Below are 23,965 nucleotides of genomic sequence, written 5' to 3' on the forward strand. Positions count from 1 at the left end.
AGATAAGATGATACAACAAAACACTGGGGTGCATAATATGGATAATTCTGCCTGCAGTTGTTGGGTTATGTCACATGTGCATCTGACCTCTAAAGCTGCATCACAATACAAAATGTAGGGGGTGGAAGCCAGGAGCCAATCATTTTAGTTCTGTAACTGCTGGTGTTATCTCTCCTCTGCTGAATTGGTTATGTAAGAGTGGCCTGGTTCCTCACTGATGTCAGTGTACAGTCAGTGCTATGCCTCTGCTAACAGCACTGATGGAAAGATAAATGAGTGATGGATTTTTGAATTGCTCCCACTGACACCAGTCAAGTTAAATAGCCTTCAGATGTGATGCAATGCACATCATGATATATTTGGCTGTGCTTTCAGCTTTCATTTCATTTTAATATAATTATTATTTAGCATACTGTTACATATGCATTGGAACAATTAATACTGTGCTTGCCACTCACTGTTTGGTGGAAATCATCCTGGGTTTCTTTTAAATTAGGTCAAGCTTGTACATCCTCATCAAACTTTAATTGGCCTCTCATGTTGGAGCAAATAATCAGCCAATGGCAAGGCTATACATGCTGCATAAGTCTTAAAATATTTAGTGCAGCTACACATTTCATGCACAGAATGGCATGAAACTGCGGAAATTTCCTAACTTACAGCAATGTTACCAGCTGTGAGTTAGGATACAGCTGATCTGCTGTAGGACTGATCTGGTCACTTTTACCAGTTTCAGGGACGGGTGACAGTAACCTGTAGTGCACAGAAAATAAGAAATATACATAACCAAAGAAAGTCAAAAACAAAGAAATGAAAAAATGGCAAAAAACTCTTTTGTTTTTAATTTGTTTAATGTGAAACCATAACTGCTCTTGTTTTGTGAGAAGTAACTTTAATTCTAGTCCAGGCAATTAACCTATAAATACTCATTATGGTCTTTTGAAAACATACTGGGCTTTTCTTTTTTGTTTGTTTTTAACCCAAACACTGACTCACACATAATCAGTTCATAAGAAAAAAGAGAGAAAAACTCATTTGAGTCTGAAACTCATACACAATGTTGAATCTTTGCCATATCTTGATATGCAGGCTGATCTGTGTTTTGGTTGAGTTTTTGGTGGTTGACAACATGATGCTGTTCAAGTTCTCTGAACCTTTGAACTGTCAGCTCATAGTGGGGTCATAGCTGCGTGTGAACACAGCATAGGTGACAGCTAACATCTGCTTGGTTGGTTCTCACCTGTTATCATCTTTCCCTTTTATCCTCCCTTTCTTTATCTCCTTTAATGCACACATCTCTCACATTCTCTCTGATAGTTACTTTTTTAAAACATTCTGTTTGCCTCTCTTTTTACCTCTGAGTTTCCTTCCCTCTCTTTTATCTTATTCTAATTTATACTGTACATCCTCCATCTCCCCTGTTTATGGGTCCACCATATCTCCTGCAGCATGCAACAGTCATCTGTTCTTCTATGTCAGATCTAATCCTTTTGCACATATTGATCCCTGCAGCAAAGATAAATCCCTCGTGACTGTGGGTCATCAAGTGTCAGATGCTCTTTCTCACTCACTGTGAGGATAGCTTTCTAATTCAGTGTTACAGTAACCACCACACTTCATCATTCTGTGTACTGATTGGGATTCATATGTAGTGTTTACAAGTGCATTTGATTTAAAATGTTAGGGATACCCCTCGCAGCCCTTTGAACCTACATATTCCTTACATTTTTTGCATGTATGAAGAAGTTATTAACCCTCTGACCCTGTTCAAAATCACTACCCTTTCAGCTTGTTCGTGGCCAAAAGTGGCCACCTACAGATTAGGTCTGTAATTTTTATTATTTTTATGTTTTTTTGCCATTTTTTTTGCATAAAGCTTTTAAGTAACTTCAGTTCTTTTCATAAATATAAAATTATTATTACTTTTTACATTTTTAACCCTTTAAACACCAGTTTGTTTGTCCACTGCACTAGCTGGAAGACAACCTCAAATCTCGCAATTTTATATAATTGCATTGCTACTGAAATTTCTTGTATTATTAATAGTAGAGTCTGGGGCATGTAATTGATCCACATCAACATTGATTATAATGCATTGTTATTTTTGTGCAGGGAGAGCAAAAACATAAAAACTTCCTCTCAGCTTGTTCGTGGCCAAAAATGGCCACCCCTTGTTTACGTTTACAAAATGCTATAAAATTCATATATATTAAGAAAAATTCCCACTTTTTTTGACATGATTTTTTAGATTAGCACCAGTGCTGTTCATGAAAATCAAAATTTCATTCAAATTCATAATTTTAACCCTTTAAATACCAGTTAGATCACATAATCCTAGGAACTCATAAATGGAAAAAAATCACAAAACCCCAATTTTTTTCCAAATAAAACATGCCATCTGATTTACTTTCTAACCATGATGGAGGTTAGATGCATAGCAATAATTAACAGTATCAATGACTTTTATACATCTTTGTTTTTTTGTGCAGTGACAGAAAAACATAAAAACTTCCTCTCAGCTTGTTCGTGGCCAAAAATGGCCACCCCCTGTTTACATTTACAAAATGCTATAAAATTCATATATATTAAGAAAAATTTCCACTTTTTTTGACATGATTCTTTAGATTAGTACCAGTGCTGTTCATCAAGACCAAAATTTCATTCAAATTCATAATTTTAACCCTTTAAATACCAGTTAAATCAAATAATCCTAGGAACTCATAAATGGAAAAAAATCACAAAACCCCAATTTTTTTCCAAATAAAACATGCCATCTGATTTACTTTCTAACCATGGTGGAGGTTAGATGTATAACAATAATTAAAAGTATCAATGAGTTTTATGCATCTTTGTTTTTTTGTGCAGTGACAGAAAAACATAAAAACTTCCAAAAATGGCCACCCCCTGTTTACATTTACAAAATGCTATAAAATTCATATATATTAAGAAAAATTTCCACTTTTTTTGACATGATTTTTTTAGATTAGTATCAGCGCTGTTCATCAAGACCAAAATTTAATTCAAATCCAGACTTTTAACCCTTTAAATCACAGTTAAATTACATAATTTAAATGATTTACAAAGGGATAAAAGCATAAAATCCCCATTTTTTTTCTAAATAATACATGCAAACTGATTTATTTTCTAACCATGATGGAGGTTAGATGCATAGCAATAATTAAAAGTATCAATGAGTTTTATGTATCTTTGGTTTTTTGTGCTGTGACAGAAAAACAAAAAAACCCTCTCATTTTGTTCGTGGCCAAAAATGGCCACCCATGTTTACGTTTTCAAAATACTATAAAATTCATATATATTAAAACATTTTTCTACTTTCATTGACTTGATGTTTTAGATTAGTATCAGCGCTGTTCATCAAGACCAAAATTTAATTCAAATCCAGACTTTTAACCCTTTAAATACCAGTTAAATTACATAATTTTAATGATTTACAAAGGGATAAAGAGATAAAGGGATAAAAGCATAAAATCCCCATTTTTTTTCTAAATAATACATGCAAACTGATTTATTTTCTAACCATGATGGAGGTTAGATGCATAGCAATAATTAAAAGTATCAATGAGTTTTATGTATCTTTGGTTTTTTGTGCTGTGACAGAAAAACAAAAAAACCCTCTCATTTTGTTCGTGGCCAAAAATGGCCACCCATGTTTACGTTTTCAAAATACTATAAAATTCATATATATTAAAACATTTTTCTACTTTCATTGACTTGATTTTTTAAATTAGCACCAGTCCTAGTCATGAAAACCAAAATATAATTCAAATTTAGATATTATACGCTTTGAACTGGGTGTGATTCCCAATCAGCCAGAGTTCACACCCAGTTTCACACCTTGGCTCAGGCGATTAGAGGATCATCAGGGGGTCCCTTTGTCCCCTCTGGGGGGGGGGGGGGGGGGACACTCCCACCTTCTTGCCATATTGCCAGAATAAATGGTCTGGAAGCTGTTAGGTTGACTTACAGCAGTAGCAACGTCTGCACCTGCATAAACTCCAGGACACGTTTACAAACAGTGTTTGTTGTTGTTTGCGCTGCAGCTGCAGGTTTGAACTGTGCAAAATGTCCTGTGATTGGGGTTTTTTTTGTTTTTGTTTTTGTTTCTAGAGTTAATATTTTGGGTATGGTCTCTTTTTATGAAAAATACAAGAGTAAAAGTGCTTTTCACATGTGCTTCAAAGCTAAGTTTGACTGGGAACCTCAAAGCTCAATATCCTGCATCCACAGGAATTCACTGCAGCCTATGTAATGTTTGATGCGTCATTATTTATTCCAGTCTATCTTGCAAATACATGTTTGTGCTGCAATGTCATGCACAAACACAAACTATCAGATCCTTAAGACCAAACCTATGTCAAAATTGTTTCATTATATTGGTCCATTGGAGTGTGGTAACCCATCAAACGCCCCTAGTGGAAACCAAGAATATTACATGAAATTGCTTGCTTGGCAGAAAATGGGCCAAGGATCTCATGTGGTAGAAAAAATGAAAAACTACAATTTTCATGTGTTGAGTTTAGAATGAAAGCAATTTTACCTAAATTGCATGCTATAGTACTGCCAGTAACAAGGAATCAAAAAAGGTGGTTATAATGGGTTTCAATTGGCCAAAAATGGCCACGATCAGTAAAACGGGAACAATGTGGTGTATAGTGAATATTATTGACATTATTAAGGAGCTGATGTTGAAAAATAAAAAATTTTAATAAAATGCACACCTTTGGAAAGTTTCATTCCATTTGCATTAACAGAACAAAAATGGTTGAAAACCGAAAAGTGAAGTGGCCACCGTTGGCCAGGTTAGAGACCAGAGGGTTAAGCAACAGTTTTAAAATATGAAATATTTTGCAGAAATAATAGCTGGGCCATGAATCCACTGTATGACATCCATCCATCCGTCCTTTACCGATAACCGAGAGGCTCAGACCCCCCCCCCTCCCCACCCTTACCTGACTTACATGGTTTAACCAGGAAGCACTCTTATTAGATGCCCAAACCACCTCAGCTAGCTCCTTTCGATGCGGAGTAGTAGCAGCTTTACTCTCATTTGGGAGCTCAGTCATTTTGAAGGACTCCTTCTCAACCTATCTCTTAGGCTGATTCCAGTCACCCTTTGGAGATAGCTCAGTTCCACTGCTTGAATCTGCGATCTTATTCTCATTACCTTAGGTTAGGGGCTTAGACTGCTTTTACTCTCATCTCCCTCTTTACCCCATCAGACCAGTACAGTGTCCACACTGCAGATGCTAGAGGCAAACACCAGAACCAGAACAGGGTGCAACCCCTCTCTGGGACACTAGTTCCAGAGCTCGAACCATGTGGTAAGGTGAGCCCGAATTATATATAGCCAGCATCTATTAACCTTCAAACACAGCAACTCAGGCTCCTTCCCCAGCAGAGAGATAATGTCCCATGTCCCAATAGCCAGCTTTAGCAGCTGGGGATTGAACCGACAGACCCTCTGACCCAACCGTTGGTAGACACACACTGCACCCAATCCATATGGCATGGGCCTGCCCTCCTATGGGCTCACCACCCACCTCTTTATTCTGTGCCTGGTCAGGCTCCATGACTTAAGACCAGCTACCAGCTGAAGATCTCCCTCGATCTCCCTCCCCAGGCCTGGGTCCATAGTGGCGACCTGGTAACCATATCCCAAGTAGAATGAATTAGTTAAGTTTATTTTTCTTTTCTTTTTTTTTTTACTCCCTGCATTGCCTTGGTCCTCTGGAAACAGTCGGCTATTAACCTCAAAAACGAATGTGATGTACAGTTTATTGAGACATGTTAGATACACCTAATGCCACAATTCACATCAAAAATGTTTACATTTCCACAGTGTGAATGCAGGCAAGGTACACATTCAAACATTCGTTGTAACTTCCTCATTTTAGTATGAAGCCTCACCTACACAGGCCTACAGACTACTTAAAGGCCATCTGCAACCACTAGAAGGGAAAGGTATCAATTCTTCGACTGCTTGTGGAGGATAGAGGTTGTTGGCAGTAGCTGTGAAACTGATTGCCAAAGCCCTAATCAAACAGGCCCAGAGACTGGCCATTGAATTTTATCTTTAGTTTGCTTGTTTTGCATTGAGTTACTGGTTCCGTCTTGCTATCATAACCTAGGTTTAATACATGAGGTTAGGGTCCTCTGGTTTAAATGTGACACCCAAATCAGCTCACTGATAGATAATTTGAGAGAAAACAGTTGAAGTGAAGATTACTTAATTGGTGTGTGTGTGTGTGTGCGTGTGCGCGTGTGTGAATGACAGATGGTACTGCAGACATTTTCCATCCTCCCCAGGGTCAGTTCATCCCGAGGGACTATCCACACCCCCTGGTGACAAATGCACACACACAAACAGACTGGAGAGCTTTTGGATGGTATGATATCCCCCTGCCAACACCCAATGTGTATGATGCGAGCTATACTACACAGTATTATTAATTGTAATTAAATCACAATTAATTAAAGTAATAATTAAAGTATTAATTATTAATGTAATTAAAATGAGCCAAAGGTAGTTACATGGCTACATTTTAGAAAATAAACAGGACAATCCATCAGAACAAAATACTCTCATGAAGACAGATGACCTAAATAATGGCAAATGTTTGAATATAACACATGAAAGGAAGAAAATAATTTTAAGGCAGAGTGTGGACTAAACAGCAATCTGACAGTAATGATGAATGTGTTTAGACTTAATTAGCAGCACTTTTATTAGATGAAAACAATAGTAGTAGTAGTATCTTTATTTCAGACATATACAAAAAAAAAACAAAAAAACAATATATACACAAGTACACATACTTGCATTTACTCTGTGTACATACACACACGTATGTGCTCAGATAAAACAAAGAAAATAAAATAAAAAAATAAAAAAATAAAAATAAAAATATATAAATCAAACATAGTCTCAATTACATGAAATGACAATTATTAGGTCTGAAATGGAGTAGGAAGAAGTATAACATACTAAGTATAACATACTTACTCATAATCCCTACCCCATGCTTAACATTCTATTGAATCCCACTATTCACCTAATTCCCATCATCACGTACCCCACACAATAAACAAGGAGAACATGTATAAACATAGCTACAGTGATAGATATAATTTAGATACAATTTAGCATAGTTATATATACAATGGGTGATCAACTTTATCAGTTTCATATTCTTCCAAAATCAGTTTTCGAAACATCTTTATAAACTGACTAATGCTTGAACATTGCTGTAGGTCCACAGTAAAACTGTTCCACAGTTTTACCCCATAAATAGTAACACAAAAGGTTTTAACCTGTGTCCGTGCTTTAAGAGTCTTCAGATTTAATTTTCCCCTCAATGCATAGTCCCCGTCTCTGTCAAAAAACATCCTCTGTACATTTCCTGGTAACATATTGTATCTGGCTTTGTACATAATTTTTGCAGTTTTATATTTTATAAGATCCATAAACTTCAGAATTTTTAATTTCAAGAACATGATGTTAGTGTGGTCTCTAAATCCTGCTTTAGTAATAATCCTGATTGCTTTTTTCTGAGTTTTACATAGTGGTTGAAGTGAAGTTTTGTATGTATTTCCCCAGATTTCCACACAGTATTCTAAATATGGCAATATAAGTGAACAGTAAAGTACCCGGAGTGATTTGGAAGGCAAAAAATGTTTAACTTTACTCAGTACAGAGATGCTTCTTGACAGTTTAGCTTGTATATGCTTTATGTGAGGTTTCCAGCAGATTTTGTTATCTATTATCACACCCAGAAATTTTGTTTCAGAAACTTGCTCTAGTTCAACATTGTTTATTAACAATTTTGCTCCGGCATCTTTTTTACAATTTCCAAATAACATAAATGTCGTTTTTTTCAAATTTAGTGATAACTTGTTTCTGTCAAACCATGTTTTTAGTTTAATCATTTCTTGTGTGACAATTTCCAAAAGCTGCTGTGAATTCTCTCCAGCACAAAAAATATTTGTATCATCTGCAAATAAAATAAACTGCAATATATCAGATGTTTTACATATATCATTGATATAGAGAATAAACAGCTTTGGTCCCAATACTGACCCCTGTGGAACTCCGCAAACAATGTCCAGGCACTCTGATTGATATTCACCAATCTTCACAAATTGTTGCCTGTCTCTCAAATAACTTCTGACCCACTCTAGCACCACTCCTCTAATACCATAGTACTCCAGTTTATGAAGTAATATTTCATGGTTAATTGTGTCAAAAGCTTTTTTTAGATCAATGAAAACACTAACTGTGCATTGTCTTTGATCTATATTGTTGGTGATATTTTCAATTAGTTCCATTAATGCCATAGATGTTGATCTATTTGGTCTGAAACCATACTGACTGTCCATTATTATTTTGTGTTTATCTATAAATTTGTCAAGTCTATTAATGAAAACTTTTTCCAGTATTTTTGAAAATTGTGAAAGTAGAGAAACAGGCCTGTAATTTGTGAATTGGTGTCTATCTCCATTTTTAAACAGTGGTATTACTTTAGCTGTTTTCATTTGTGTTGGGAATGCACCAGTTTGTAGAGACAAATTGCAAATGTGTGTTAAGGGTTTGGAGATGCCACTGATCACTTTCTTAACGATTTCCATGTCAATGTCATCAGAGTCTGTAGAATTTTTTGTTTGTGATTTCCCAACAATATCAATGATTTCCTTTTCTTCTACCACCGTTAAAAACATTGAATGAGGATTACAGTCAATGAGTTTAGTTTCTTTCTCTGCAGAATCTGTTATATCAGGAATTGTATCAGCCAAATCTGGCCCAACACTTACAAAGAATTTATTGAACTCATTAACCACATCACTCATGTTACTAATATTTCTATCATTGTTAACGAAATACGAAGGATAATTTGACTGCCTAGAACCATTTTTAATGATGGTATTTAATGTTTTCCAAATCCCTTTAATATTATTTTTATTCATATTTAATAATTTCTCATAATATTCCTTTTTACATGACCTCAAAATACTAGTTAATTTATTTTTATATTTCTTGTATTTATTTTCAGCTTCTGTGCTTCTGATTGTTATAAATTCTCTATATAAGGTATTTTTCTTTTTACATGCATTTTGTAATCCTTTTGTGATCCATGGGCACGCTACATATTTTTGATTTTTACTGTATTTCTTTAATGGGCAACAGCTATCATATAACAGTTTAAATTTTCCTAAAAAAATCTCATAAGCTTTATCAATATTTTTTTCCTTATACAGCATCTCCCATTCTTGCTTAAGTAAATCACTTTTAAATGCATTTATGGACTCCTCTGTTCTCACTCGTTTGTATTTTGTTGTATTTTCCTGTTTGGCCTTCCTGTAATTGCTGTTATACACTACAAAAACAGGTAGATGATCACTGATGTCATTAATTAGGAGACCACTTATAGATCTGTTTTCTATTTCATTAGTAAATATATTGTCTATTAAGGTTGCCGACTGTGCTGTAATCCTGCTGGGTTTAGTAATCACTGGACAGAGTCCCATGCTATACATTGTATTAATAAACTCATCTGTCATACTATGTTTGTTTGGATTTAATAGGCCTATGTTGAAGTCCCCACAAATGAACATAACTTTTTGATTTGTCCTAATAAATGTTTTATCTACCCACTCCTTAAATATTTCAATATTAGAACCTGGTGTTCTATATATACAACTTACAATGACATTTTTCTTTTTTTCCATACTAATTTCTATTGTTACACACTCTAATATGTTATCCACCACCACCGTCATTTTTTCCACCACCCTGTATTTTAAATTTTTATCCACAAACAAAGCCACACCCCCACCATTCTTATTCTTTCTGTTCATAACATTTAATTCATATCCGTCTATTTCAAAGTCCACTCCTTTCTCCATATTAATCCACGTCTCAGATACTGCAATCACACTGAATGGATGTGCAAATTTGCTTAAGTATTCTCTTATTTTGTGAAAATTGGCATATAAACTTCTACTATTAAAGTGGATTATGGACATTTTGCAGTCAGCCTTGACAGTTTTATTGAATTGATCTTCAGTATAATAGCAGCTGATATTTCTGATGTTAAAAAAAGTTCAATTCTGGATCAATGTCCTGCTCTGTGAAGTGTGTATTGTATTCCATGTTTTGTGGTGAATTTAACTCCAGATTCTCATGATTAGCAATCCTCTGTGATAGCAGTGTATAATTCCCAGATGTTAAATTAGTTGATTGTTCCATGATTTAATATGTTGTGCTTTAGCTTCCGTTGTTATCTTCTGTTACCTGCTTTGATGAATGTTGATTGTTTGTTCAGCTCCTTGCATTTGTAGTCATGTTAATATTTTTCCAGATCCTGGATGCGTTTGATGACCAGCACTTTGGCTTCCTCCGGTGTACCGTTGAGTTTAATAAATATTTTACAGTTTGCAGTCCATGTATTTTGAATTTTACCCAGTTTCTTTAGGTGTCGTGCTTTCTTAGCCATGTCAGCGTTGTATTTAGTTAGATGGTCATTCATGTAGACGTTCGATCCCTTTAGTTTTCTCCCCTGCTTCAGCAGTGCATTCTTGTTTTTCCTGTTTACAAATCTTATGATGACAGCTGGTTTATCACTAGCGTTTCTCCTTGGCAAAGGGTGGCATGCCTCGATGTTATTACAGTCCAGGTCGATCCCTTTTGACTGCAAGAAACCAGCTACCTGTTGCTCTGCAGAGCTAACATCCAGTTCTCCATGGTCCTCTTTGCTGTCAGCAGTCACAGCCCGAGCATATGACCGGGGTTTTATGTGTAGCCCTGTGATGATCACATCGTTCATTCTGGTGTATTGCTCCAGGTCCGCGACCCTGCTTTCCAGATAGACAATCCGTTTCTCCTTCTCTGCATTCTGATTGCGAAGCGACTTTATCTCCTCGACAATGTCCAGGATATATTTCTGCTGTAGCTTGATAGCTGATGTTTCTTCAGTTAAAAAGTCCAGTGACTTTTTGATGTCCTCAATTCAATAAATCAGGTTAATTGTTAGACAAAATTATGTTCTGTTTTTTTACTCTAAGTTTAACTGATCTAATCCTTGAGTGTCTGTTTTCTTATGATTATAACAAAGCAGCACTGACACTGACTTTTACTGTTTATTCTAATAATTAAATAATCGACTGATTGACTGAAATAAGACCAACCTGAGTGGTTAAAGCCAATATTAAGAATGCTCTTTGATAGCTCTTCAAGTTAGGTACAATTGATTGATTGTACTGTTCAGGGAAGGAAACTGCTGCCACAAATCAATCATCTGAAGAAAGAGAATCAGCAAATCATCACATCTGAAAAGCTGGAACTAGAAGGTGTTTGGTGTTTTTTGGTGATATAACGATTGAATACATGAGTCACTTTTCAATAGGGCAAAAAAAAAAAAAACAACAACCAGCAGCTGGCTGTTCATGACAGGAGGCTTTATAAAAATGTGTGTACATATATATATGTGCTAAGCAGAAAGAGCTGTACAGGTGTCTTTTGAAATCTAGACACGTGACTGTGTTTATAGTTCTTGAATCACTTATCTGAATAAAGTTAACCTTCTCATCAGATATAATATATGTATATATATATATATATGTATATATATATATATGTTTATTTATATTTATTTATTTTTTAAAACCTTTCATTGAAGCAAAGCCTTTTAGGATATACCTCCCATCCAGGTGTTCATGAATCATGTGAGTAGTAGTTTTTTTTTATCAGTTTATCACCTTTTTTGACTCCCGAGCTAAGCAGCATCTCAAGCAACACACACTCAAGTCAAGTGCCCTCAAAGCACATCCCTCTATTTTGGTCTAATGCTTGTGTGTGTTCTTCCGGACATGAACAGCTCCTCTGTTTGAATTTTTTTTATATGGATTGAGTTGGGAGCCAACTGCTGACTTGATATTCACAAGTCACAAGAATACATGCTGCTTCTTTCTCCACCATGCAATGTCTGGATTGCCCTCTCCAGATTTCTTTTCAAATAGATCTTTTCTTTCCCTCCTTCACTTCAGTGTTTCTCTCTTTTTTCTCTGATTTTTTCTCTCCTTTTTCGTCCTTCTCTTCTAGTCCATCCCTACTGCTCTTCTGAGACCACCTTTCTTTTTCTGGGCACAATTTTGAACCCTATCTCCCAGCGAGTGCAGCATGCCTATAAAGGTTGATGCTAATAATACTGACATCTCACTCATAGCACACCACCAATGCTCCACTAGTAAATACTCTAGAGTTACTAGCGTATAATCACCCCTCTGTTTTTCCCAAACCAGAATATATAAACATCTTATCTTAAACCTTAGTAAACCTCAGGGGTATGGCTCATGACATGTAACTAAAATATAGGGATGTTAGCCATATTTACATCCTAAAGTCACTGGAAACTTACAGTTCAAGGGTGATTTAGCCCTACTTTTATTAATTTATTTCAGCATGTTTATTACAAACATTTATTCTAAGAAGATGTTTAATATTGTCTTCACTATTATTCGTCAGCATTATCAAACAGATGACCAGAACATATTGGTTAAATTTTTATCTTTTGTAAGAAAAGAAAAACAGATTTTTTTATCTTTGGATTTGCTCCTAAAGCATATACCCCTCAAAGCCTATTGTATGTCGTAGCTTCCCTGTGATAATCAATGTATCTATGGAATTAAGAGCCTCAGGGGAGCTTAGCATTTGACAGCTGAAGAGGTCTCAAAGGATTTGTGCTATTGGTCCAAGCCCTGACTCTGTAAATAGGGTGACCTATGATCCTGAGCCCCCGCCCCCAATCAGGAAATCTTGATGATCTGGTTCACAGGTTTAAATACGAAGGGAAAATAGAAGTGATTAAGGAAAAAGTTGTTGAACTACTCACGTATCATAAACAGCTCTTTTAATAATAATGAGAAAGGAAAGAAACAACATGCTAGCAAGTTGAGGCTCGTGAAATGAATAGTTTACTGATATTTAATGGGAATGCTCAACTAACCACCCAAAAACCTTTAGCCTGATAAATAATGTTCCTAATGTGAGCATAAAGAGCCGCTGACTGACTGAACTGGACTTAAATGGCCCCTGGTTCTATGTGAGCATTTACAGGGAGATCCTGAGAGGTGAAGGGAAGTTTAAAGCGCCTTGAGGCGACTGTTGTTGTGATTTGGTGCTATATAAATAAAATTGAATTGAAAGATGGCACTGCGTTGCTCCTAGTTATTTCTTCCTGAGCTTTACAGATGGATTCACTTAAGATGGTTTAGATGATACGTTCACTGAAGCTGGATTATGTAGCTTCAGAGCATAAGCATCTATGGTATGAGCTCAAAACTTAACTCAGTACTCACCCAGCTGATGTCAATAAAGATGTTTGAGTATAGAAAATACTTTAAGTAGAAAATATATTGTAAGTAAGTATTGTAAGTATTTTTACTAACATTTTTTTAAGATTCATCCATTTTAACTAAAATCTTCCCTATGGTGTGGCAACTGAAGAATGTGACACTGGTGCCATTTTCTGCACTTTGCTGATTTCTGTGTTCTGGATGGTTTATTTTTGAATTTTTGATTTTTGAAAGGTTAAAGACATGAATTTTGAGTTTTTAACTGCTTTTGACCATTTTATAGACACTCTAGAATTAAATTAAATACGGAAAACTGCTTGTTTTAGTTATAATTGTGGTTTTTAATGTCAACTCAAAGTTTATTGAAAGTAGCAAATTATTCCTGCAGGTATTATCTTCATGTTTGAAGTGTTTGTGAGAAAATTCAGCTTTTTCTCAAGTCTTTCCTCTTTCCAGTCTTTCCACACGGCCTTTTTGTTGTTGTTCTTCGGTTCCTCGTGCTCTTTCTTCCTCTCTGTCACGCACACCTACCTTTCCTCGGGGGCATGTTTATATTGGCCTGCTCACAGTTGGCCATCAGTATCCAGACCTACCTCAGCCCTCTTAGAATTGACCATCAATCTCTATCCTCTGCGCTCTTTATGTGAGCGTGTTACTGTTTGACTCTGCAGACTTACTTTTCCTTCTTTGGAAACGCATCTTGCAGCTCCGTCCTGCCATTCATTCCTCTCTGTCCCTGCTGTCTGTGGCTTTGTCTCACACTTTGGCTTTCCCTCCCCCTACATAAAATTTAAGTCCCAATCATTTAAGTAACCCTAGTTATTAATTACTCACCATTTTTCTACTGCTGATCGATATGAATCATGACTGTGAAATCATTCCAAAACTGCAATTCAAATCTTAGATTAAGGCACCTCCTTTTTGCTTAAAGATCACATCAAATGGTTTGTCCTTCATAAATGCCTTGACTCAGTTATATGTTATAGATCGAAAGACGACCTTCACCCAAGTCTGATGGCTTTTGTTTTATTGCAGTGTATTCCTGAAACATTTATTACTCTTTCAGCACTACTTATGCTCTGTGCAGGTTTGCAGCCGCTTTACTGCCGCCAAGTGGATTTTGGTTAGGCAGTATTTGGCCAATCGATGGTCATTTGGTTTTGGTCAGAAAGAAGACCGGTTCAACAGGGGTAATGTTACTGAGGCTAATAAATGCCAGATTCTGCTTGAAGCAGCCGTGAACAACACTGGATCTTACAGAAGATGTTTCCCCTCTATAACCTGCAGGATTTGATGCAGTGAGCTGTTTCAGGGGAATATACATCAAGAAAAACAAATTCCTCTTTGAAAATATAGTGTGCAAACTATTATGCTAATGTATTGTTAACTAGTGTATTATTAGCACTATTAGAGTACTAATCATGTGGAACCATATGATCTTCCGCGCCACACCTGATCATTTCTGACGGCACACCTATGTGCTGCGGCACAGTGGCTGGGAAACGCTGAGTCTTTAGGGTCGGTCCAACTGCAAAATGGGAGTCTATGAAGAGCAACTGGTCAGCCTGGTGGTTGCTGGCAAAAAAGATAAGTTGGCAAGAACTGTAACGTAAACAGGAAAGTTGTGGCTATGACTAGAAAAAATTTATAATTTAACATAGGTACACACTGACTACTGAACCCAACACAAGTGTAGACTCACAGTTTTAGTGTTTCACTCAGAGCACATTGCCCCTGCTGTGTGTACAGCCAGCTGTGTGATAGCTTCTTCTTTTTTCTTTTTCTTTTTTTTTACCTGCAAAAGTGTACACCCAGACTCTCTAAAGCCACACGGATAATGTGTTTTTTCCCCTGGTGTCTGTATACATTTGACAAAATTTTGCTGAAAACAAGTCAAATGTTTACTACCGCTGTTAGCTTTGTTTTTGTTTTTTGGCCAATCACGAGTCTGCTGCATTCATATGATGTTTGGAAAGACATGCTGTCTTGGGACGCTGATTTGCTGAAGCACTAAGCATTCTGTTTACATTCTACTGGAAGTCCAAAGCTGGAAGATGAATGATAAACATTAGAGTGTGCAGCTGAAAAGATTTTCAGCCATGCTTGAAGTTTGTAGTTAGCAAAGGATCTTCTACTTAACTGCAAAGGGACACCGTGTTTTCAGTTAAGAATGGAAACAGTCATGCCAGTATAGCCGTGTTCTCTTATTATACCACAGCCCTCCTGTGTGTACAGTCTTCCGAGCTGGTCAGAGGTATCTCCCATCACCATGTACCAGTGTAACCTGAGCGCAGTTGTGCCTGCTTCAGTGCTGAATGCTTGTGGAGTCATGCGGTTGGGGTAATAACATTTAGGGGGGAAGAGTTGGTTGGTTCATAGTTCCACAGCATGGCCCGAGCTTCCCTTTATTTTGCTTGGTTTTTTGTTTTGTTTTGTTTTTTTGTTTTTTGAAGCACTGTGTAAGGGTAGGTTGGGTGTTAATGGTGGACTGGTAAAAGCTTTGAGCTCTCCAAATCACCGTAAATATGTCCTCTCCTGCTCGTTAGCTGTTATTTAATGTAATGTAATTACGGGTGAGTTTGTTTGGGACACAAACTGACCCTGATGACGGCCACGGGACCAGAAGAGTTTGTCAAGTAATCAAGTTTCAGTGTTGCTTGAGCTTCAACCTCTTTGGGACATAAATTTCCCATGGGTAGCAGAGAGATCTCCAAATAAAGTTGAGGAATGCTTAACAACGTGAAGAAAATAAACCACAGTTTGACGCCTTTCATGTTGTTACCCCGTGTGCTTTTTCGACACGTACACTTTTGATCTAGGTCACTGGATGAGGTTTAGAGAAAGAAGGTTGAGAGAAAGTCATTCCTTATCAAAGGCTTTTTGTTTTTGTCTTACATTATACCAATGTCAAAGTACTGTTAGTTAACGCGTTGTTTTCTGGTTGTACGCTAATTCTATAACATATCTACAGTATGAGATTATATGTGTGATTCTGGTTGAAAACCTGGAAACATTCTATATATTATTTTTCATCAAAATCATTTTACTTCATGTAGTGTAAACAAGTTAAATAGCACCTTTTCCGCTTTTTTCTATATCCCCTCCAGGCTCAGCGGAAGGAGGTTTTTCTTCAAGAACGGTACAGCCACTACAGCCTGACTGACCCCTACCTGGCACTTCAGAGGGACTTCGAAGGCGGGGTCCCCGGAGGAGACAAGGAACGGCGTCCCCTAGGGTCCAGCCCCATCTCCGTCTTGGAGGCCGTCATGGCACACTGCAGAAAGATGCAGGAACGCATGTCGGCCCAGCTGGCTGCTGCCGAAAGCCGTCAGAAAAGGGTAAGACATTGCGGGGGGGTGGGGGGGGGATTTCTGTTGGTGGAGAAGGTTGGAGTTGAAAACAAAAATAGAGAGTGCATGGCCTTGTGACCGTGAAACTAAAATGCCACCTGTACGGTTGCTAAGGAAAGATTTAATTTCTCACATGAAATCCAATCTCTTCACTTCTGCTTTTTTAAACCAGAACTCCCAACCAGACACAACAGTGGAAGCTGAACGTCTCAGGATGTTTACTGCAGGCATTGACAATAATCACTGTAACTTAATTGGATTTTTGTTTTGTAAACAGTCCTTGTGCAGAAATGCATTGAAAGACTGAATCTACTGGAACGATTATCAGCTGCTGCATGGCGTCGGAACAAAATGGATTAAAGAGCAACTAGTGCATTTATTTATTTATGGTGTTGCTTCCTGCAGCACCGCTTATTGTATAATTAGTCAAACAAATGTTGACATTATTCATTTAGAAGAGGTTCATGAACTGCCCATTGATAAATGTCACATGATATCCAATCATTATAGGAGGGAAACACATAGGACAGTGTTTCCTGTGCTGCCAGACAGTTACAACGTTTGTGTGTCCAAAATGCTGAATGGTTGTTAAATCTGAACACGTGAAAGACGCTTTGATTAAATTTGTGTTGTATCCTTTCCAAAAGTATTACTTTGGATTTGACATAAAAAAAAATTCTTGCCTTTAATTGTAGTACATGGAAGGAGCTGTATGTGCGTCAGAATTTGTAGCTTGTTCATGGACTTTCTTTAGTTGGGAGGTGATCTACAATGTCTTGAAGCACATGCTCTAGTATGTTAAACCATGTTTTGTCATCGGTTCTGCATTGGTCATATGACTGAAAGATATGAATAGTCACTATATTGTTACATTGACTTAATAGTATATTTATGTCTTAAGCTGCCTCTGAGCTCACATCCTTACCAGCAATAATACTGCAGTGTTTAGCATTACTGCTTTTTAGCATTAGTCTTCAAGTGAAGCCAAGGCTGGCAGATTTTTTTTTCTTTTAAATCATCTTGTCATAAGCTGAAGTTGTGCTGCTAGGAAAAAACCCAAGGGAACACCAAGATAATCAGGAATCGTGCCCTGTGGACGGTGAAAGTTTGGAGAATTTAACCGCAAGCTACTGAGACATTTCATTGTGAGCTGGACCAGCAGAAAAACCAACACCACCATCATTAGAGCCGTGTAGCTGCGGTAGCAGAGAATGGTCAGTCGCATTTTACAAAATGTCTAATTTCTGAGCTTGTGTTTCTTTTAAGTTAAATTGTAGTGAATAGGTGGCTTTATTCAGTCAAGTTTAATGAAATCTATTTGCATCTTCTGTTTGACCACAGATTGAGTTTATTTACACAGAATTCAAATCTCTGAGGCTGAAATCCTCCAAAGGAAGTTGTGGGAAAGAGAAAATTCGACGCTTGTCTGTGTATATTAATGTTTCTCATGAATGCATGGGTATTATATGAATGGGGGAAGAGTGGAGTAACAGTGTGTCTGTGTTGTGTGCAAATCTAATACCTATTTTCTGGTGTGTCAGTTCTGCTTTTGTGTACAAACTCATATACACACATGCAATGTGTGTATTTGAGTGTGTGTTTGTTCGAGGTCTCTTTAGGATTAGAAAGCCCTGATTAACTGGGCAGCCAGATGTCTGCTATCCCTCTGTCCCATTTTCTCTGTTTCTCTTTCTCCTCTCATATATTTCAACACAAAGTGTTCAGACATGAGGCTGGAGGACTGAGTGTGTGTACAATAAAGAAAATACTCTGTTAATGTGTATGTCCTGTCCATGAACCCTGAAATACAGATTTAGTTTGAAGCCACACTGAACCTTTGTTAGTAACCACACACATAAATACATAGAGAGGAGGTATGGACGAAGGAAGGAGTGGAAGGAAGGGAGAGGTAGGAGTCGGCTGTTTTGACAGGAAAGCTGGCTAAATAGATTTTGTGTGTGTGTGTGTGTGTGTGCGTGCGTGCGCATGCGTGCGAGTTATCCTTAATGTGCAGCCATATGTGGATTGTTGGATTATTTGGCATAAAAATATAAACGGTACCTTTTAAAAGAAATTGAATTTTCCAGATCTTAAATAGAAAAATGACAAATGATGCTTCTGTCCATGAAGTTAGAATCAGATGTTACAGTTTAGGAGCAAAGATTAGAACATTTTCAGGAAGTGAGAGAAGTAACCTGTGACATGTAGAGGTTGTCTTACTATTTCTCTGTTACTGACAAGTGTTTGTTGTCATCAGGTGAAGATTTAGAACCTCTCTTAAGGGGTTTAAGGAGGAAAAGTTTGTGAATGAAATTTCAAATTAATTAAAAAATGATTGCAGTAAAAGTATCTGTTTGGCTGGGACTGGCTGCAACAGGAAACTCATCCAGAAAACAGATGGTTTAATGCCCCAATGTCATCACATGCCCTGCAGATAACTGTGAAACCAATTTTTAGTTTGCCAAAGAAGATTCAGACAAACAATTTATGTTCTCTGGACAGGATGACCAAAGATTGAGTTATATGGGCACAGTAACTGTAGGCATGTTTTCAGAAGAACAATTTCACACCAGCTGTACAGCAAACGTTTTTTAAAATCTTCGGATTCTCAGGTTGATTTGCTGTCTTGGGACTCAGCAGCTTCCAGTCAGTGAACTATGAGAAGAATTTAAAGCCATTTAAAATTTTGCAAAAAAGTTAAAAGACCAATGAAGTTTTTGTTTGTTTGTTTGTTATTTGGTCAAATTTCATGTCAGAGTCTGGTGAAAAAATATTCCAAATGTTTGGAAAAAGATGTTTTTTATGAAAGGGCAAGAGAATAGCTTCTGGTGATATTTTGGTTAAATAAATAGAAATAATTAAAATAAAAATAATTTAATAATAAATTGATCATCTTTACTATACAACAGTTTCATTGAGTTGTACCACAATATCTGAGGTTTTATTTCAGTCCACTCTGGTCTTATTTTAAAGGATCACTTACTTGTCGTGGGTTTTCTGCGTCTAGTTTGGTCCCAAATAAGTAAAGTGCTCCGAACATTTATGGATACTGCATCTCTTCACCATGTAAAGCTCTTTGGTTTCTTTGGTTATGCCTTTAGAAATGTTACAAAACAATAAGAAATGCGGACTGAGTGATGGAGCTGCCAGAAAGTTCACCTATCTCCTAATTAACCATGTGATTTGTACCACAATGCCAAGACTGGTATTTTGATTTGGAATGTGTGTTATCTACAGTTAGGTTTGCAGAGTCTTCTGGAATTGAGTAAACTGAAAATTATGGTTATTTTCTTAGGATTGCACAGTGCATCACATGACAGATTTAATATTCTCACAAGACAGTTTGGTCTGAAAAAAGAAAGTGCACCACTTCACCTGTGAAACCACTCTCAGTACTGCTGAGAAACATGGTTGTATGACTTTGAACTACAGCGGTTTTGCTTCTTTTTAGCCCCCCAAAACACATTTAAATATAAAAGAAGCAACAACAGACAGCAATGTACTCTCATTTGACATGGTGAATATAAATTGGTGAGATGGAGATTTGTATGAGATTGTTCCTTAAGTTTTTTGCAGTTGCTGTGGTGCTACATTATGATTTTTGGTGCATCGTACTACAAGAGCACATCCTCTTCTAAGATGGAAGCTGTGTACTCTTTTTAGTGTATAATAAATCACCATATCACCACTGATTGCCCAGTTGTAGCCAAACAATCAATCAGCAAATGTGTCAGGCAGGTTACACTGGAACTCTTAAAATGACCAGTGACACAACAACAAACCAGCACTGCTAAAAGACACAGGCTTGGCATGCCTGGTGAGATCTTCTGGTTGCTGGGTAGAGTGAATTTCACCTGGCTACTTCGTGCTATCTTTATCCCCTCCGTCTGTTTCCACTTCTGTTGTCCTCCTGTGAGTAAGCTACTGAATTATCCATGAGGTCTTAGCCAAGCTGAAGACAATCACGCAGTTAATACATAACACACTGAACTTGTTCATGGGAATAATAAAGGCAATCCCCAAGTCCAGCTATCTCCTTCTCCGTGAATCAGTCATTAAGTTGGAGAAAGACCCTATCCCACCCTACAACTAACACCCTACTGCTACTTTAAAGGACAAACATTAACCTGTATAAAGAGATTTTACATAACAATTTGTATCATCTGTAGTCAGCAATCTGTAGTCATTGCTAACAGAGTGCTGTTAGCAATAGCAGTAATTTAAAAAAAAACATCTTAGACAATCTATAGGATAATTGAAAATCACACCTACAGTAAAAAAAAACTTGGTGTGGTATGGTGCTGGTGGGGTGTGAGTCTCTGAATCTGGAATTTAAAGAAATCTAAAGCTGGGAAGTTTTCTATCTGCAAAGTATTCTGTCTGTTACACCGTTGTGTACAATACGCCAAACCATTTAGAAATGAATATAATAAAAGACTCCGTAGCTTTTTCAAGTTATCCTTAATCGGAGACATGGAGTCATGCATATTACAGAGTTATCTTAATCCCACATGGTTTTAATCTAGTCCTCCCAGTGTGTTTCTACATGTACAGCGTTCCTAAATGTGTTTTTCTGAGGCATTAGGCTAATTTACAGCAGACATAATCCTCACCCAATTAGCAGCTAGTCGTAACACCTCCTTTTGAGTAACAACTGGCATTCCCCTGGCTCTCCTCCTGCTTATAAAGCCCTTACTTCTCCTCAACATCAGCTGGTGGTGATATCTATTCCCTGATGGTTTGGAACAGCAGGAGTGAAGGAGTTAGCTAAGGCTGGGAGGGGTCTCACTTGGGATAGGAGCTGCAGAGTGTCAGCTCTATTGTTTGGGGCTTGTTAGAGAGATGGGGTCAGTTGGGTCGAGAGCCCCAGTTAAGCCCCCCTTGTGAAGCCAACTCTGAGCTAATAATAGCAGCGATGCTCCAGATATAGAGGCCGCTGGTCTGACAAGTCATCGAAATTCAACCGTATGCAGAGACTCTGACATAGAGACACATAAATTCAACCACCCTGTAGAGGAATAAGACCTGTCTTGTCTGTCTGTTTTAATTTAGCTACCTTGTCTGGCTGATTTGATTAATCTGGGTTAAACTATGTTCCCTGTTCTCCTAAAAAAAAGTTCAATTTTTGTTTGATTTATTAATGCATTTGCAATTGAGGTGCTGCATTGCCTCAGAATGTAAGCAGTTGGATTTCAATTCAGGTTCAGCTATTTGAACCTGAAGTTTACTATGGTATTAAAAGACGTGTCAGATTGCTTTATAAGATCATATCAAAGACATGGTGCTGGTGTGGTGTGAGCTGGGGATTGGATATTTGACATACGTGTGACACTTACTGAGCTTGTACAGCACATACAATCTGTGAGTTTTGTGGTATGCTTGATTGCAACTGATTTATTTTAAAGATGTCAGTGAATTATGTCACATGCCCAGTGGTAATACTGTCACTAAAGACGTTGTAGAGGTAAATTATATCCTCTTGTATCTGCACACATGTAACCTGAATTACTTAGCGTGATTTCTTTCTTGGTTTCTTATTGTGTATATATTCAAGTTTCAGCTGTAATGTCTGTGATCTGTAATACTGCTCTCAGACCTCGTGTGTCTTTTCTTTTCTTTTTCAGCTGGAGATGGAGAAACTGCAGCTCCAGAGTTTAGAGCAGGAGCACCGCAAGCTGACGGCACAGCTGAAGGATGAGCGTGAGAAGAACAAGCATATTGTCATGATGCTAGTCCGAGAGTGCAAGCAGCTTGCCACACGGGTTGTAGAGGAGTCACAGCGCTTTGATGAACTCCAGGCTCGCCTGGATGAGGAGAGTCGCACCTCTGGCCGACTCCAGGAGGAGTTGAGCTCTGAGCGCCAGCGCAGCCAACAGATGGAGGCAAAGATGGAGAAGCAGCTGTCAGAGTTTGACACGGAGCGTGAACAGCTGCGTGCAAGGCTGGGCCGTGAGGAGTCAGAAAGCCTGAGTCTGCGGCAGCAGGTGGAGCAGCTCAGGACTGAAAGGGGTGAAGGCAAGGATGGAGCTGGTCTGCCTGCTGCTAGTAGACCAGAACCTGCTGCTGCCACCAGTACGCCACCCAAACCTAAAGCTCTGACGTCTGTTTCTGTAGCTACAGAGCCCATTAGTTCTCGAACAGCGTCTTGCCAAACGGACCTGCCTCCCACAGAGGTGGAGGGTCCTAAGAAGACCCCTCTCACTATACCTGTCAAACCAACCCCTGCCAACTATGTGGGCCTGAGCCTGCCAAAGACGACTGGCCGAGGGATCGTCCACAGCAGCTCAGGAGGACTGGCACAGACAGAAAATGGCTCAGAGGGCAATGCCCCCCACGGCTTACCCAGCGGGGTCAGTCCCCGTGTCCAGGCTGCCCGCTACAAGTTCCAGGAACAGGACCAAAATGGCACGGCCTCCCAGAGTCCTCCAGCTCGTGACCTTTCTCCCACCAACCGCGATAACTTTGCTGCCAAGCAGCAAGCACGTCACACCGTCACGCAGGTCCTCTCACGCTTCACCAGCCCTCCTGCAGGAGGGACTGGACCCCTGCGTCCAGGCCTGCCCCATTCTGCCTCAGAGGGAGGCCCTTTTCCCAGCCGCCTGAGCCACCCTATTGGCCTCAAGTCTCCCACGGTGGCCAGGATCGACAGGGGAAACCCTCCTCCTATACCTCCCAAAAAGCCAGGGCTTTCCCAGACACCTTCTCCTCCTCATCCACCCATCAAGGGTGTGGGGGACAGCAGCCGCACCCCTGGGGCTGGGTTAAAACCAGCCACACCCCAGCTGCCGCCAAAACCGGCCTTGGACCTGGTCCCAGCCCTGACGGCCTCTCAGGTGGGTGCCTGCCCCCCGTGCCATTCCCCAGGGCCTGGCCGGGGCCCTCAGCGGCATCCAACAGCAGCATGTTCAGAGTGCCCCCCAGTCATCAGCTCTGCCACCACTGTCAGTAGCCCCTCCTCCATAAACCCCCCCTCCACCTCCTCCTCCATTAGTGCTCCATCCTCCTGTAGTCCCCGTGCCTCATCAGGCAGCCCCCTGGCAACAGCATCAGGTAAAGGGGCTCCTTTTTGCTACATCTCCCTCCAATTCTGCCCACTGCCTCTTTTCTTTACCTGTCTTTCCAAGATCCTAGCCTTGCCTAGCTTAGCACAGCATAAGGATCAGTTCACAGGAAAACTGGTATAACTGCAGAAACGACACATGGGTCAGCTCGGTTTATGTTCTTGCCCCCCAACCCTGAAAAGCCTT

The 23,965-nt window shown here is 38.7% G+C and overlaps 2 protein-coding genes across 2 annotated transcripts in view; one reads left to right on the forward strand and one right to left on the reverse strand.

Annotated features, from left to right (window-relative positions):
* cttnbp2 (cortactin binding protein 2) overlaps nt 1-23,965 on the forward strand; it is a 97,076-nt gene that overhangs the window by 35,280 nt on the left and 37,831 nt on the right. The window contains exons 3-4 of the mRNA XM_085165775.1: nt 16,476-16,706; nt 22,343-23,768. Of these exons, the coding sequence (XP_085021901.1) occupies nt 16,476-16,706; nt 22,343-23,768 (1,657 nt within the window). The remainder of the gene's footprint in view (nt 1-16,475; nt 16,707-22,342; nt 23,769-23,965) is intronic.
* Nucleotides 9,609-16,061, reverse strand: LOC146515008 (uncharacterized). The gene is made up of 2 exons (XM_085167905.1): nt 15,969-16,061; nt 9,609-11,018 (listed from the first exon to the last, which is right to left on the reverse strand). Exons 1-2 carry the CDS (start codon nt 16,059-16,061, stop codon nt 10,362-10,364), a joined length of 750 nt encoding a protein of 249 aa, XP_085024031.1. The 3' UTR covers nt 9,609-10,361.

The sequence above is a fragment of the Neolamprologus multifasciatus genome, chromosome 7 (genome assembly GCF_963576455.1).
Source record: "Neolamprologus multifasciatus chromosome 7, fNeoMul1.2, whole genome shotgun sequence".
Classification (NCBI taxonomy): Eukaryota; Metazoa; Chordata; class Actinopteri; order Cichliformes; family Cichlidae; genus Neolamprologus; species Neolamprologus multifasciatus.

Excerpts from the sequence above, each read along its gene's own strand:
- LOC146515008 (XM_085167905.1), bottom strand. The coding sequence starts at position 16,061 with ATGGGAAATTTATGTCCCAAAGAGGTTGAAGCTCAAGCAACACTGAAA. Across the intron at positions 11,019-15,968 it reads GTCCCGTGGCCGTCATCAGG|GACATCAAAAAGTCACTGGA; the intron begins GTCAGTTTGTGT and ends TATTGAATTGAG.